At 36.7% G+C, this 18,607-nt stretch overlaps 1 protein-coding gene across 1 annotated transcript in view; it reads right to left on the minus strand.

The window, feature by feature from the left end:
• Positions 1-17,393: 17,393 nt before the first annotated feature.
• LOC108735962 (urokinase-type plasminogen activator) overlaps positions 17,394-18,607 on the minus strand; it is a gene marked incomplete in the record, with an annotated part of 8,855 nt that continues 7,641 nt past the window's right edge. The window contains 1 exon segment of the mRNA XM_018468204.2: positions 17,394-17,697. Coding sequence (XP_018323706.2) covers positions 17,494-17,697 — 204 coding nt within the window.

Below are 18,607 nucleotides of genomic sequence, written 5' to 3' on the forward strand. Positions count from 1 at the left end.
TAAATGACAACGGTAATATCTTAAGCAAATAGTAGATGCTTTTAATGTGAGAGACTTAAAAGGGGGTTGTTTTCATAACGCAGTGCTTCCCCTAGGGAGCGGGAAGGGTTTACTCCATAGATTCCCAACGGGGGCGACTATCGCCCCCCAGTAGACATCAGAGCATTCCAAGTGGGCGGTAACGAATCGAGAGGCATATAGAGATCGTTAAAGAGTTAAAAAGGGGCACCTTAACACCCTCCGAAGCTTACCACTTATTTCAGAAACGCCCTGTACGTACGCATAGTTTCCAAGTAGTTCTGTCAACCTAAAGATTTAAAAATAAGTTCGTTCAAATGACTAAAATTGAATATTATATAGTTGAAGATTTAAGATTAATTAAACAAAATTAAAAACCAACAAAATGGGTTAACGCGCGTATGTAATTTACACAGAATGAAATATAATGCTATTTATTAATTCACCTGAACTAGGTCACTTTGGGAGGTGTGCATAAAGGAAACATTAATACTTTCACAGACCGCTGTATCTCCGAAAACCAAAACTTGGATTAGGGCAATATTCAATATACTTGAAAATCTAGATATTAGGTAAACTATACATTGGAATAAATACTTTACGAACAACTAGATTGCAATTAATTCTTCAAACACTCTTTAATATTGCATTTATTGATTTATAAAGGGTTTCTTCTTCACAATTACTACAGACGAATTGAGAACCTACCATAAGGAAATTCTATTATACTCTAACTAGTACTGATAATTTTTTTGTATTTTCTATGAATCGTTCCTTAAAAATCGAACATTCGTAACTCAAATTATCAGAAACTATAGGATAATCCGATAACAATTTCAACAACTGTTTTAGATCCCGATCCAAAATTTCATATCCATAACATCCCTTCTATCTAGTTTAACCAGACAGTTTATACGACCACTGTGACATTATCTTTTGTTTTGAGATATTTATAATATAGAGTTCTTAGCACACAGAAAGAATATTCGAAGCAGAAATATACCGATAGTGAGAACAAGCGTTTATTGCAAAAACCTGGGAATGAACTAGTACAGTCAAAATGCAACATTAATAGAAGCACCCGATGTATTCGTTCCTCGAATCTACTGTCTCACCCACATTCTCTTAATCTTTTTACAATTTTAATGATTTCGCCAGCAACAGCATCTGGTATTGCAATTAATATCTCAATTTCGGTCATTTTGCTATTGAATTTACTGTCACAACACTGTTTATTGTGTAGACATCTCACTTGTTCACAGAACTATCGAGGTTCCTGTGATAAAAATACTTTTGTGAGACTAGCATCACCGTAAAAACGAAGCTTAAAAGGCGGCATTATCTTTTGAAAAATATGACGTAGATTAAGGAGATGTTTAAATAATAAGATAATATAAATTCAATAAATCCAATTTCAAACCTTTGAAGATTTGAGACTTGGGTTGGTTCAGGACAATTTTTAGGGAAGCAGGTAATATTTTAAGATAAACGTGGTTGAAAGAGATATTCCACAGTTTACCAAATTATGCAAAGTCGTCAGTCGCATTTCTCTAAAACTAATCTAGGTCTACCTCTAGTGCTCTTAACTCCTGTTTCTGCTTGTAATATTTGCCTGACTAGACCTTCATGCCTGAGAAGGTGTTCTACCAAATCTCGCCTATTCCTTATTGACTTCCATCTCTGTTGTCTTATATTCTTTCTAATACCTCTTCATTTCTAACCTTCTCTATCCACAGTATCATCATCATTCGCCTATAACACCATATTTCGAATACTTCTAATCTTTTTTCTTCCGCCGCGCCCACCGTCCATGTTTCTCACTCGTACCCTGCATCACTTGCGTACATCTTTTTCGAATTTCAAAATTAACCGCTTGCGAGCATAAAAGTGACACTTTGCTCGCAAGTCATAAAAAGGAATATGAAATTACTGTATTCGGTAAACATTTTGGTTTGTTGCGAGCTATAGCAGTACTTAAGACACATTATATATGTATGTATATGTATCGTGACTTGACGTTCGAGAAGACACGGGTTCCATTGCGGATCTGTCTGCCCTAGTTAAATTTTTTGTGCTTTCGTTAAATGATTTAGGCAAATTCTGGGATACTAATATTCCACAGATAAATAAATAATATTTCCCTTTTCTTGTGTCTCGTCTATTTCTCCCCAACGATCGCCCATTCCTACGATTCCTAAATGGAGATTAAAGCGGACTTTCCTTCAGAAGGTAGACTTTCCATTAGAATGAGGTTTCAAAATTTCGAAAATCCCATGGACCTCTTCGAATATAATTGATAGGGAAAAAGAAGGGACGTAAGGAAAAAGAGGAGGGAATTTACAAATATCTGCTTTGAAGGATAACAGTAACTTGTATTACAATCAGTTGGTTAATAAGAAGGTTGCCACTGTTTAGGCTAGTTTAATACGACCCCTATTACCCACACTAGACTATAGTGTAGATCGGAGGGACTGCCCTCACATCAGCGGTAGTCGTTATTAGGAGGGATGAAACTTGCAAAAGTTTCACTTTAATAATTATATTTATTATCTGTTGAATCTTCAGTAATTATGCCTCCGTCACAACCAATTTGTCAGATTTTGGTAGTTAAAGTTAACAAAGATAAGAGCAGTTTTATCGTTTCTATTCAATTTTATAATATTTTGTATGTATCGTCGTAACTCTTTATAAAATGCTTAAACATGTCAAAGAGAAAATAAATGAATGGGTACATTGAAATAGAAAACATTTTACGCAATACTACAACATAAAATACTTGTTTATACAAGGCTCTATAAAAAATAATATTCTCGTCCGCCATTTTGGATCCATCAGAGGGGGAAAAATATAATATTCTATGATCGCAAGAAGGCTAAACAAAGGAGTAACAACTTATACTTCATTTACTTTCTCTAGCGATGTGCCCCTTCCGATGTCTTCTATGTGCGCTGGCAAAATCGTAGGTAGGTAGAAAGAAGCTCATTATACTCTCGACTCTTGTTAAACATACATTTTCATACAGTACCTGCCAACAGGTTTGTTCAATCATGAGTAGTTGTGCGAGTCCAAACCAAGCGTTAACGCCTTTAATATGTCTTCAAATATAAATAGACATCTCGTTGATATTTTCAGTAGTAACTGGTACCAATAACAGCACATTTGAGCAATGCAATTTTAGTGGATGAAATGGTCAATTTTTCCGTGCAGTACTGTATGGAGTATACGCTCCTCACCGGTTTTAACAGTTTGGCCGAGAGTTGTTTCCTTTCTTTTCTGGCCTAGTGCTGTTCTAAACGAAGTATACATGACTTGCTTAATGGGAACCTTACGACGGTCACAAGCAGAGCCGGCCAAACTTTAACTTCTTAGGAGCGACTACCTCAGAAGACACTTTTTCCGAATTTTCAGGCACACTGACACTTTGTATGCAACAGAGACAGAGCGATACCTCTTCTTCCGTAACCAAGCCATGGACTTTCGAACCACCAAGTATTTACTTAATTTTCTTGTTTTATAGTGCCCTATCACCTTCTGCATGCTTTGATACATACACTATGGCGAAACCAATTCCTCAAACCCAATTACTTACTACTCCTTGACACACCGCTCGTTTACTACTAGTTTTACCCATGATGTCGCATCATAATTCCCTTGTCCAACTGCCTGACCCACCCCTTGCAGCCACAAAACTTGTACACAACAACTCTCTTCTATCTATTTTAACTTTTCGCTGCTTTACTTATTTTATCTTTATTTTATTTTTTCATTTGTATTATTATTTCCTTATTCCACTTCCTTATTCGGTTGTAGTTACCTTCTGATGTTCCTCTCTTCTTTTTCCTTGCGTTTCTTTCTTTTTTATCGTTTTCCTTTACGTTTTTATTTTCTATTTTGTTAATTTTTATCACAGGAACACCATATTTTTTCTAATTCTATGTTTTAATGTATGCCTAGTCTTTTCTAACCACCATAATGCCTGTTTCCGCCTTTCCTTGCTATCCCACTTTCAACCCCATGTTTCCTCAACCCTCGCTTGGTATTGGGGTTGGTATAAATTGCCACGCTTTCCTCAGTACCGACACGGCTGAAGAGGGCCTGAATTGATAGGTCCTATAACGGACTGAGGTAGAAGGGTTTTAGTCGGTAGATCTAAGGACACCTTCCTCGGGAATTCGACACTACACAGACGTAGGGATGGCTGGGTGTCTTTTGAAGATTTCCCATCTTCCACAAAAACAAAAACATAATCAATACCGACACACTCCGGCATTTCACCTACTCAAGCAAGAAAGAGGGAGTAAGTCAACAATTAACTTGCTTACCTTGTAGCAAGCCCAGTGCCCAGCTGCGAAAACCGGAAGGCATTCTCGCCTCACCGCCGTGTCAGTGTAGGACGCTTCACCGTTCACCATTTGACTTTTTCTGGGTTTTTATATGTGCATCTTTGACTCTCATATTGATCGTTAATTTTAAGTTGTTAGTATGTATTTTTACTTATATATTCTTTTTATGTTATTAAGCTTTTTGGATATATACTTAAGGTAAATTGTATATTATGTAAATAGTTGTATGGTATATCAGCCTGCTACTTATTTCAGAAACACTCTGTACATTTAAGGATGGATTTATAAATACAAAGAAATATTGCTGCTCTTTATCTTTATACTTTTACTTTGTAAGGTCACAATTCTAACAAATTGAAATAGACTGTAGACAGATCAATGTTTAAATTAAGCATCTAATAGCACGTACTGTTTTGTATTTCTCTATGCATTCTCCCTATTGTTTGGATCCAAAATGGCGGGCGTGGAACCTACCCTTTATAGATACATAAATCGTTGTAAAATTTTTTTTTTTATTTCAAAATCAAGATAAACAAAACTTATACTGCAAGACTCTTTATCAAGAACAAGTTTACTCTGACTTTCAATCCTCATCAACCGTACCTTGCATACTTCGTATAAAAAATTTCACTTCGAAAATGTGAAACTTGACAACATGTGTAACGGTGCATTGCGTGGTTACACCTTAAAGATAGTGTGATTTTACATACAATATGATGTTGGCGTGTAGTTCCCCGAGGTTAGTACCGTGAGTGCTCCGTGCAGGCAAATGCAACACAGGGCGTTTGTTCGTAATTAATTGATAACGCGATGATTATGGCCGGTATTACGTGCATTCGCAACTGTCAACGTCCTATACACGTATGATCTGCTACAATCTCGCCACATAATAATAATTGTACGTATGCCGCATGTATGTATACGTTGTATAATACCTGCATACACATGTAGGTTTAGGTAAAGGCGATTAGACGGAATCACGGAAAGTGCTCGTTACGGTGACTGAAATGCCAAAAGGACACTCCCACTCGTTAGTTAGAAAACGTAAAAATGTTATCTTTCAACCCCCTGCCACCATGAACGGTAACAGCTGCTGACACCCGTCCGTACTCAACGCTAATTGCAGCAATTGCACTTTCTTCGTGTTCCAATGGCAAACTAAGTGATATTTTAAATATTAGACCAAAACGAACGTAAAATAGTGCGATATTGCGTTTACGTTAGGCACTGACTGTTAACTCGTCAAGGGTGGAAGGGATGTGATAAATGACGATTTTGTACTATATACGAAGGGGAGTTGATACCTCAGCAAATTGTATTTTGATTTTTAAAGAAATAAAAATTTTTGAAAATACTACAAACGGCACCGTGAACGCCATCTGTAGCACGATGCTACATTTTAGGATTACGTATGCTCCAACAAGGCCCACTTGTGTGGATATCTACTTGCTGAAAACGAATCCCGGCGTAGCCAACCTCAACGTGATAAGCACGTTAGCTTAATCGAATAAAATAATTCGAAGTGGTCTGTATTTCTGTCGGAGCTGCCTGCGACGCGCTGATGAGATCCAAAAAGATCGAAATCGCAATCCGCGTCTGGCAGTTTCGACAGAATACAGACCACTTCGAATTATTTTATAAAAATTTTTGTTGATCGAAGAGGAGGACGTAGATGCATTAGTCGGACTGAAAATGAATTTCATATGATAAACATTCACAAGAATGACTAGTCCAGATATATATAATATACACTTTCTGACTCCTTTGAATAAAAAATTAAAGTTAAAATAACGTTCGCATGAAAATGTCAAAAATGTTAAACGAGCCAGTTTGTTCCAGGATGGGAGGGATTTTCAAGGACAAAGTCATACAAACAATTTAGGAGCAAGGGAGGAGTGCAAAAAGAAACTATAATAGGGTCATACAGTTTATGGACAGCCGATGTAACCTATACGAATCAATATACTTCTACAAGAAAGTCCAAATAGCAGGAAATGATTCAGTATATGTCAGGATCAAAGTCTGTCAACGACTAGCCGTGGTCGTTGGCGGACATTTATCCTGACATATATACATATATGTAAGCAACCGTCCTAATTGCTAACGGCGATGAGGGTTAGGATGCGAATAACCACAAGTTTATTCAGAGATAAATCTATCTCTCTATTTTATTAAAGAACAATTATACTTCATTTACTTTCTCTAGCGATGTGCCCCTTCCAAAGTCTTGGATGCGCACTGGCAAAATCGTAGGTAGGGAGAAAAATGTTCATTATACTCTCGACTCTTGTTCATCAAACATACTTTTTCATACAGTACCTGCCAAAAGTTTTGTTCAATCATGAATAGTAGTGCGAGTCGAAAACAAACGTTAAAGCCTTTAATATGTCTTCAAATATAAATAAACATCTCGTTGATATTTTCAGTAGTAAATGGTACCAATAACAGCACATTTGAGCAATGAAATTGTAGTGGATAAAATGGTCAATTTTTCCGTGCAGTACTGTACGGATTACACTATGCTCCTCACCGGTTAAGAGTTTGGCCGAGAGTTGTCTCCTTCCTTTTCTGGCCTAGTGCTGTTCTTTTCTACTTTGCGCCGGTCCAACTGAAGGTCACATCGCTACTGAAAGTAAACGAAGTATAACTTAAAGCTACACTATTTACATATTTTCCACTCACCTAGATGCGCGCGTCGGTTGTGTGACCGACATTCGGTCAGACCACTGAGGACGGGAAGTATTTAAACTTGCAGGTACCGATCATAATTAAATTTTGTACACACATTTTCAGAGATATAGAAAAACACATAGAATGCCTTTATCCAGAAAAAATACTGTTCCCAAAAGGTACAGTTCTATGTGGTCTATTTCACGCCTTAACAACTCAACCGATCATCATGAAATTTGTAGACACACTGTCAGGGTTAGAGAAAATGACGTAGGATACCCTTTATCCAGAAAAAAGATACTGTTCCTGAAAGATAGAAGAATTGTTCTTATGTAATCGATTTCACTCCTTAACTATTCGATCGTCATCATGAAATTTTGTAGACACATTGTCAGAAGTACATAAAAGGACGTAGGATACCTTATATCTAGAAAAAAATACTGTTCCCGAGGGATAGAAAAAAATCAGTTTTATGTGGTCGTCGATGACCATTGACACATATTTAGTACATCAACGCGAGCGAAACCGCAGGTAAAATCTAATTACTTTTATAAATTATAAACTTCAACGTAGCATCTATTAGTTTCTAGTAAAAAAAAATACTGTCTTACCTATTCTGCTTGTGCTGCTTATATTGATGATGTAACCGTGCAGTTCACTAACAAAGTAATAGAAGATAATGGTCGCAAAGTATTTATTTTTTATCACAATATGAATAAAACCCAAAGTTAATTTCCACAAATAGAAATAACACTTTTTCCACCAGTTTCATTTCTAATTTTTACTTATTAGTGCATGTGTTTCATACAATCTAACCGAGTATTATTGTAAAGCTTGTAATCGCTTTAATATTTATGTTTTCGCAAATGCGATTCAATAATCATTAGTATTTTGGTATTTCGATGAATGCGCTTGACATATTTATCTGTATTTCAAATAATTAATTGTATTTTAACATAGATTAAAAATAATCAACGATTGTTTACATTAATATTTCTGTCATGTACCTGCAAGTAGAACTAACAGTAATTATGTGGATAAATGTGTTACATATATATGTATGTATGTATAATTTCAATTGTTTTCTGCTAAATTATAATTTTATTACTAGCCACCAAGGACGTAGCCAGCTTCTTTTCGAAGGGGATAAAGGTGTTCTCTATACCTAACCTAAGACACCTTGATACACTATAAAGACTCTATACAGTAGGTTCATTGTCCTCTTCTCAAGCAGGTCCCTCCATCATCGTAAACAATCGCCCCATCAAATAGAGCAACTTTTCTCTCCCCGAGGCTGCTAGCAAATTCGCAACAACTGTAAGTGCCTCAGTGTCTGGTCACCTAACCCTATCTTAACACTTGGCGACTTCGCCTCTAAACAATAGACCGTTTCAGAAGGCCCTGCCACCTTCTCTTCTGATCTGCTCACCTTTGCTCATTTCTAGTTTCGCTTTTTAGCGCGAGTACCCACCCTACTCTTTGTGGTGGAACACCGATTCTCACCCACACCATCTCCCCCCAAAACACTCCCCTCCCCACTCATACCTCTTCTCCTCCCCAACCTTCGCAACAAACTCCCCTTGGGAGTCACAACCTTCGGGCGCGTCTCCCTACTCGAAGAGGGGGCGCATCGGCGAACTCGACACTACCCCCTTCAAGTGGTGAAGATTTTCCCCCTTCGAGAATAATCTGAAAAGAAAAAGTTCACTCTTCCGCCAAGCCCATACATCCTTCTCCTGCCGATGGTTCACCATTTCATCTACGAATTATCCGCTAAACAGGGACTGGCTTGTACAGAGTGTCATTGCCAAGCCACAGCACAAATACATTTTGTATCTAAACACTTCGGTAATGCTATTGAACCGTCCTCGTATATGACAGTTCAGCATACATAAAGTTAATTAATAATGAGCTGCAGGAAATGTCAGGCAGATCAGAGGAGCGACTCTACTGTAAGAATTTTTATACGGTGACCTCAAGTTCCATATAATTACGCACCTATGTAGACAGGGAAGGTGGAGTCAATTTTCTTCCCTAGTGCGTATGCCATTTTTCACCTTCTCTCAAATAGGGTGCAAGAGTTTTTTGAGTAAGCAATTTAGCAATCATCAATAGAGCGATTTGGATATTTTTGCATCGTTAAATAAGAACATGGCGTAGTTTTACTTTAAGCAAATTGCTTTGGATTATCTGAATAGTTATTTTGAGTTGTTATTTTGAGTTAATACTTATAATGAGCAAGAATGGGGAAAATAGTCTAAGGTTGTGTCTTTGGCCACAGAGCCCTTAACCCAGCATGTGTAGAATCAATTAACAACCACCTCTAGTTCGACACCAATTGGGCAACCCTAGTTCTCGAGGTACCGGTATATACATTCCTGTGATCATCATCTACTGTGGTGCATCCCTCTCTGGTGTCATACGTTTTACACTATATCTTTAACACTGAGCCTCTTTCAGCCTCCCAGCTGGTCCGGTCACATAAATGGATTATGCCTTAACTCTGCATTCGCTTAAAATTGTGCAACCTCCCAATGGATCGAACTATACTTACAATCCACGTATAGGTGCTCTATCTTACACTTTTCACGTCGTATCCCCCAAGTGACTCAGGGTACCCTCGACACTGTAACTCCCTTTGATGGGCAACACTGTATCAAGACACTTACTTCGTTTGCACATGGGTGGAACAAATAACATCCAGAAGATCACTGACTTCAGTTTCTGTCAAGGATTCCCTGCGATTGTAACCGTACTCAAATTATTTCTCTTTCAATAGGTTACTTGTGTCAGAGGGGCGCGTTCTTCTCCCATGTCAGTCTTCCGCGTCTGTACTGGGCTTACGGTACGTTTTTTTTACCAACTTCCGGCGGCATCCCTTCCGGATTTCACGCAGAACCCACCCAACAGTACATTATAACTTCGTATGGGAATTCAACCCCCCCCCCCAACCGCGACAAGATAAAGACTCTGGGGATTAAGTGAACACAAATTCAATGCGACTCATCTTGATGCAACTTTAAGCGACATTTATCTCTAATGGCCTGATCAGTGAACAGCATTTGTACAAGAATTTCCTCTCTGACCTTTTGCAATTTATCGAAGTGGTGTGAGTGAAAAAATTTTTGTTTACATTTTCTTGCTACAATTATGTAATACATGTTGAAGATAAAATTGCCTGGGACGTATTATATAGGTATGCGGCCGGCCTAAGTAAAATAAAAGTTCAAGATAGGGTTCGGTCCGCTGTAAAATGAGGTAGCTCAAACAGATTTCTTGGATCAAATCTCGAACTTAACCCGCTAAATAAATAATTAACCGCCTCTGCCGAGACTGATTGCAGAGGCTTACAACAGCAATGTATTTCCTGAAAAAAGAGTAATTAAAGTCATTTTTAATAGTAGTGTAATAAAAAGCGTTAATTGCTGTTCTATTATTCACTCTGTAAAGCTACAACGTAAAATAATAATTAATCGGGAAGATTTAGCTAGAGATGAGGTTGCCAAGTGAAAAAAGATTTATGCTCGGGCGGATTACGTAATTCGGTTGAGAATTTATTATTAAATACCTTACTTTTTACGTGATAAATTGTTAAGCACCTTTTTCTAATTGTTTCAATCTACGAACAAGTTTTTAATTAGTAATTATTGCCAGGAGAATTCTGATTGCGGAATTCGTGAATTTTTAAAAGCGATATTACTTTAATTTTGTATTCTGAAAATTAGCTAGAGGCGAACGGCTCGATGAATATTAAATTGATGTTTCTATTTTTAAATTTTTCGAGTACGTAATTACATTACCTTTATAATTACTGTTACACTATGCACTCTCCTATTTATCTACTAATTTTAAGTTCCTGAGTTGCTGTGTTTTTGTTTTACCTTTGTGCTTATATCGTGTACCTAACAAGCTGCAGTTTTGCCCTTGTTTTCAACAATTAATGAATACGAGCAAACGGAGTTCAAAGCCGGCAACTGTATTTAAATAAAACCGGTCAGTGGCCCAATTTGATTGTAATATTAAGTAAATGTCACTATTATTTTTTACTCCACAAGAGAAGGTAGTCCATATGTAAATTGTCTTATTATCAAGGTGCACGATTTCTACCAACAATAAAACTACCATTTCTATACTTCGTTTACTTTCTGTAGCGATGTGACCTTCAGTTTGACCTGTACAAAGTAGAAAAGAACAGCACTAGGCCAGAAAAGGAAGGAGACCACTCTCGGTCAAACTCTTAACCGGTGAGGAGCGTATAATCCGTACAGTACTGCACGGAAAAATTGACCATTTTATCCACTACAATTTCATTGCTCAAATGTGCTGTTATTGGTATCATTTACTACTGAAAATATAAACGAGGTGTTTATTTATATTTGAAAACATATTAAAGGCTTTAACGTTTGTTTTCAACTCGCACTATTATTCATGATTTTATAAAACTTTTGGCAGGTACTGTATGAAAAGTATGTTTGATGAACAAGAGTCGAGAGTATAATGAGCTTTTTTCTCCCTATCTACGATTTTGCCAGCGCGCATCTAAGACATTGGAAGGGGCACATCGCTACAGAAAGTAAACGAAGTATATGTTCCAGTAATTAATGACAAATAACAGGTATAGTTGAGACGAGCAAAATTGGCAAAGTGCGGAATAAATTATCAGTGAGAATGGACGTTTCTTCCCTCTTGATTCTACTTGGGACTGTACGAATTTGCTATATTGTGTTAAGCAAGGAAAAAGCAAAAAGAGATAACCCACAAATAGTAAGCGATGCAGCGGTTAAAGGTTGCTTAGGTACGAAAAGGTCAGGATGGGCTTTGTAACTGCCTGGTTGAAATTATATCTTTAAACAAACCTCATTGCTTTCTTAAATTCCTTCTCTAATGTCCGATGCTGGCAACATGCTTGTCTGCATCTCTTTCTGTTACACATTAATTGGTGTAATGCTATTCTTTTTTTTTGTTAGTGTCCACTGCAATTCCTACCTGGCATCTCTTTTCTATATTTACGATATTCCATAGAACGTCTGTCGTGTGTAAAAGTAGGCGTTCTGTCAGGAACTGCTCTAGTCTAGTTAGTAGATTGAAAGGAGAAAGTAAATGCAACAGTTTTATTGCGGATTATACCATTTTTGGACGTCCTAACTATAGGTGCTTTAACATATGGTCTAAGAAGCATTCATTAATTACATGATAGCGGAGATATCCAGCAAAATTTCAACAAATCTCATTCAAAGGAAGTGGGGGCTCATTGAAAATATCATTCATTACATTATTATAGGTGTAGATAATAAAAAATCATAATTTTTTTCTACTTTCTTTGTTGTGTCCCATTTTACTTAAGTAGAGATGAAAAATCGAACATTTAATAAAGGCAATTATTCTCAATAATTTGTTGGTTATTTTCTAAAACTCTCGTCGTTTTATGAAAAAGTTTACTTTATACCACATTATGATATCCAGAGGATAACACATCAAAGCTTAAATTATGGCGCTAAAGCAGTCCGGACGTAAAATAGACCCCCATTTCGATGTCCGGGCGTGGACTGCCTCGGGGGATGTCATCAAGAAGTGCAACAGGGAAAAGGAAAGATGCAATATTTCACGAGCCGGAGCGTGAAATTTTGGAGCCATGAAGCAAACAGAGAGGCCCGTTAATCTAGAAATTCGGAAAAGAATGATGAGGATACCGTGAATAGAGAAGATTAAAAATGAAGAGGTATTGGAATGAGTAGGAGAACAGAGTTAAAAAGCAATAGGCGAGATTGCTTCGTATGATACCTTCTCGGGAATGAAGGGTTAGTTAAAGACATATTAGAAGCAGAAACAGGAGTTAAGAGGAGTAGAGGTGTTAGATTAGATTACTGTTCATAAATAGTTAAGGAGGTGGAATGTTATAATTTTAGGGAAATGTGAAGTTTAGCTCAGAATAGGAAAGAGTGGAGAAGAGTATCCAACCAATCTTAAGACTGCCGATTACCTGATAATGATATACCTACTTACTACTTCATTATTACTTTTTAGCTTTGTCAAGGATAGTTGATTACATACCTAACTGAAATATTTTAAGAAATCCATTATACAACCTCGACACGATCGTTTTGGAATTATATTTTATTTATCTCATTTACTCATAGAGATCTTATAGTTCAGAAAGTAAATTGCATGATTTAGTAAATTTTAAGACCGTCATCATTTTTACTTTTTATTTTACTGAGTTCCCTTCAAATATTTATTAAATTTAATCGTCTCGTTTCAACATTTCTGTGAATAAATATTTTAGTATATTTCGATCACAATATCTTTTTCTGGAAAATTTAGACAGCCAATTTGTTCCTCGTAAAAGGCTAGGTAACTGAACGTTTGGAGGATCCTGCCGCTTTACTGCGAACAAATAAGACAGCCGTTGGTTTCTATAGGACTGTCAGTCACCCGGTGGCTACCCGTTAGACACGATATTGACTGGCGTGGAGCTTTAAATTACCCAGGTAATTCCCCGGTAGCCCATGAAAAAATTATAAACTTGTCCCGGCAATTTTCCCTACGGTCATTCTACTACGGTTAGCTCCGGAAAATGAAACCAGACCGGAGCCATTTAGCCCATCCAATCAAGGAACGTTCCCAAAGGATATGAGACCTTTGTCACGCGACGAAACGTCGTAAGTTAAGTAAAGCCACTGGTTGCTTGAGATGAATTTCCTTTAAAAAGGAAAAGACAAAGAGTCCGGATTATATAAGCTTGCTTAAAGCTGAAGGGCTAATACACATACGTTATAGCATCTATACGAGAAGGCTCTTAAAGACACGAGAAAAACTTATTGATAATATACCGTGCAACTAATATGAAAAATATACAAGATACACAATTAAATATTAACTTAGAATTCAATTTTTAGCTAACTTTCAAAAATTTAATATAAAAAAAAGAGCATAGATAGTAAAGAAAAACTAAATATTGTTGAACTTTTATAATACCCAAGTTTATTTCTTATATCTAAATGTACGAGTTAGTACACTATAAATCGTCCAAATTCTAAGAAAACAGGAAAATCCTAACCAATATTTTAAATGCGAATGTGTTTGTTTGTTTTCTTGTTTGTTTGGTAAAATTCCACACCGATCCTCAACCGATCATCGTCAAATTTTGTTTCACATTGTCAGGGGCACAAAAGAGGACATAGGGTACCGATGGATAGAAAAATTAGATTTTTGACACGTATCTATTTATATTAATTAAAACTTAAAAACAAGCCAAAATTAGATTTACTAAAAAAATTAAAAAAATCGTGATTTCTCAAAAAAATAATCAATTTTTGATATGGAGATTGAAAAAACTTTGGCTGTTGTTGTAGAACAAACAAAATAGCTCACCCCAACACCAAAATACGACACTGTAGTTGTCCGAAGCACTTTTCGGTAACAAGGTTACCTTCTTCAGGCACTGAAGTGAAGTTCTATATCAATTTTTGATTTTTAAAAAAAAATTGCGATTTTTATCAACCTTGGTTTAAACTTTGTATAAGGCAATCGATGTGCACACAATAAACTTATTCAGCAATACAACATCAATGATTAGTGTAGGTCAGTATGTTACTATAAAACAACTACAATAATGTGACATGATACTTATTTACGGGTTTGGGTCATGTCGCTATTGCAACTGCTGCACCTTATCATTTGCAGCGAGTGCAAGCCTTACTCGGAATTGATTTTCAACCGCGAGTGGTTTCGAAATAAAGACTATGCATATTTTAATATGCATAGTCTAATTTTCTTCATTTGGTGTTATTTACAAACAAATTTATTTCGTGTGAAATTTTTGGGAACGTATTTGACTTTTTTGGTTAATACCCTCAAAAATGGTAACGCGCCTTGGCAATACCTCAATGGTAGTGTGGAAATTTGCTTTAATAAAACAAATTCTTCCCCCCTATCAGTCACTGTGAGCTCGAAACTGTTAGCATTATTGCTTAGAGTGGTCGAAATTCACTTTTGTGAAAAATTTGTGTTAAAAATTGTTTGAAAAATTAAATTTAAAGGATTGTTTGTAGATAGGTATGCAACACCTCGTACACTTCAGCATAAGAAATTGCTGATACTAATTACGTAATATTACATAGCCCTGTGCTTGTTATTTTAAGAGCTGAGCAGAATTTTATTAATTTATTAACTGTCTGTTAGTTTAATGAACAAAACATTCAGCACTCGTTGTATGTTTTGTTGAAAGAAATTCAGTAAAATCGAAATCGCGATCGACGCGACATCTAGTATGTGACAGCAATAGTTAGAGAGCAAGGGTTGTTTTTTTTATATATATAATTTGTTTGACAGTCCAATAATACTGTCCGTCTTTAGATTACAGGAACCCGTAATTTATAACATAGTTTGACTCCCAATGATAGAAAGCAAGAGTTGGACTTTGACCTGTGCTACAGCACTCAAAATTTCTTTTATATTTTTACGTAAGTCACATTTTTGAAGTGAAACTTCTTTACGCACGGTAGGGTAAGTTCATTTCATGCGAGTTGCTATGTAACGAAATCATGCAACGCATTTCACCCACTGTCTGTCCCTGTGTATGCTTAGATATTTAAAACTACGGAACGGATTTTAATGCAGTTTTTTTTAATATATAGAGTAATTCAAGAGAAAGGTTTATATGTATAATACATACATAATATAGTAGAGAAACACTGATAATTTTAGAGGTTTGTAATGTGGAGTCGTAAATAAACACATTTTTTGCGCTTACATAGCAAACGCTGGCTGAACCCTACGAAGTAGATCAAAATAATGTACTACAGTATTGTACACCTTAAAAAGGTCTACAAAAAAATCCGCGAAGGTATATGTCTATCTCTTAAGGATAATCCACCATAACCATTTTTTATCCTTTACTTTTTACGAGAAATAATGGCTTATTTACGAAGCGATTTTAAGCAATACAGCATTAATTCTTATCCAATTAGGTATTTTTAAATACATTGTGCATTTAATATAGATCAATATGGCCCTTTACATTATGTAATTTAAATGAATATTTTCGAAGATATTACAGACTTAAAATGCAGTGAGATAGCGGTTGCGACAGTACCGGCCGGTTTGTATTGTCTAATGACAAAAAAGCTATGATTATTGTATATGAAGACATTCTGTAGTATATTCACTATGGGCATTACACCAGTGCGAAGGATAGTGTACAAATAATACCATTAAACCAATTCCTTAACCCCTATCCCGGTATGTTTGTGTGTTTGAAGTAGTTTAACTTCAGCAGCGTGCTGTATAATTACACGTTGTATATTTTTTTTTGTTTTCTTTCTTTCGTGTTCTTACATTTATATAGTGCTTATTTAATTAATTGAGTTTACACGTTATATGCAGTACTAAATTGTTTATGTTTATCTTAGACACGTAGATGTTCGATAAATAATCGATAATGTATACATTTTCCGTCAATGTACCTGCTATTCGGAGACACCTACGTTGCCATTTCACGCACAGGACCGGCTTCAGATTGTAAATTACTGTGACTGTCTTAAAAATGTTGTTTGCCCTAAACACCCTGCCGAACCCACCGTGCGATTGTTTACTGCATCTAGTTTACACCCTCCAAAGCTCCGCACTCATTTATGTTAAACCCTGTATACTTATTATCCCCTTTTCATCAAATTGTATCTGTCACGTTATTTTGAAAAATCCCGACGTGTCTTGAGATAAAGAAGTTCTCATCTTAATGTGTTTATTTAATATTTGTCAAACATTCTCCTAATGATATTGAAACGTTTTTTTTTTAAATATGTCTTATTATTTTCAAAGCTTCGTTAAAATCTCCCTGTTACTTTTCTATGGTCTCAACCCCCTTAAAAGGGAAATGCCTACCATAATATTACAAAAGGACAACATAATCTTACACACTTCCTTAATAAATATTTGATAGTGGTAAATGGTGAATTGTCAGTTTGTTTAATAGTTTTAAATTAAGCCTTAACTTCTAAAATTTTCAATAACTTTGGGTTTGTACCTACCTATATCTTCAACATGCAGAATTTTGTAATTGTCGTTAAATTTGTGTTTCAATAATATTAAATATTTTGGGTAACCTTACCTATCCTTTTTATGTCATCGATTACGTAGCGATATCATAAAGACAATGTTCTTGACATAAAGATTTCAATTTTTCTTTCTGTTTTCTGAAATCTGAAAATAAAAACCACCACCGGAAAATCATCGGTAGGTAAATCATAAACGTAAATTAAATTGTTTACAGTAAAAATTGTTGCTCGTTTGTGATACGTTGATTGATTAAAAATGTAAGGGTAAAATCATGGAGAAGTACAAAAAGTAATAATACGCCGGATGTTTCACTCAAATAATAATAAAGGATAACATTATACGTATTATAATAGTAAAGATACTACATTATACTACTAAAACATCAAATAATTGCAATATTCACACTTCAACTACTATTTCTTTGCTTTTTGGGTCTGAAAAAATTGACTCCTGTTACACTAGAAATCCACGAAATGTACGCTGAAACTCGTGTATGTACAGAATTGTTGTACTTCAATCTACAGATTGGTAATAAGGCTAGATGACTAGTCAGACCAACTTGGTAATACTTTTTTTTTTTGAGAAATACGAGTGGACCTCCACTGTCTCCCTAGAATAAGAGAAAAAACACATATTTAGAGAAAGAGCCAACAAGAAGCACACTTTCCGTATCACCCTAATCTGGACAACGCCTCATTTTGAGTAAATGCAAGGTGTAACAGAAATAAGTGCCGAGCTTGCAGGAGGCGACAGAGCGCTATAAAACATGAAAATTAAGTGAATGTTTGTATGTCCGAATGTTCACCGTTTTCCAAAAAAACGTAGTTAAAGGTACAGATAAATTCAATGCCGGCCCTGGTTCATAAATACCGTCCGCAACGCTACACTCAATCAGTTGGTGATTACCAGCATCAACTTATGGAGATTTAACGTGCACCTCCTTACCACGGATGGTAAATTCACACGTCAAACCAACACAGCTGAGCCATGATGGTATGAAAGAGGACTCCCTGGGGTCTCCCCTCCGTCAGACGGTTTGGTCCCAGGAAGCCACCGATGCGGTGCCTGAGGGTTAACGAGGCGAGTAACCCCCTAGTTCGGGCCTATCTAACCCTTAAGCGTTGAATGCAGGGACTACACAATGAACCGGGCGATCCGATGCACAGTCCCCTAACCCAGCATGGCTTGTTCCATCTGCCACCTCGAGTCCAACAACAATTGGCGGGACAGTAATCGAAGCTAGACTCCTGTGGGCCTCCCGCCTCCCTAGTACCGGTATAGGCTCTCCGGTCGCCATCAGCTACTCCGGAGCACCCCTTGCAGGGTGACATCCGTTTTGCTGACTTTTCGGCGCCTGTCGAGGTTCCCATGCGATTGCCACTAATGGTGTTGGTGGCCCCGTGTTAGCCTACCTCGTCTGTGTACTTTCCCCTCGGGGCTTCCGCGGCGCTCTGTGGCACACCAGACGGGTGCTTCCGGACCTTCGTCCGTGTCCGTCGGCTGCTTCCCACAATCACTTT

The sequence above is a fragment of the Agrilus planipennis genome, unplaced genomic scaffold, assembly GCF_000699045.2.
Source record: "Agrilus planipennis isolate EAB-ADULT unplaced genomic scaffold, Apla_2.0 scaffold60, whole genome shotgun sequence".
Classification (NCBI taxonomy): Eukaryota; Metazoa; Arthropoda; class Insecta; order Coleoptera; family Buprestidae; genus Agrilus; species Agrilus planipennis.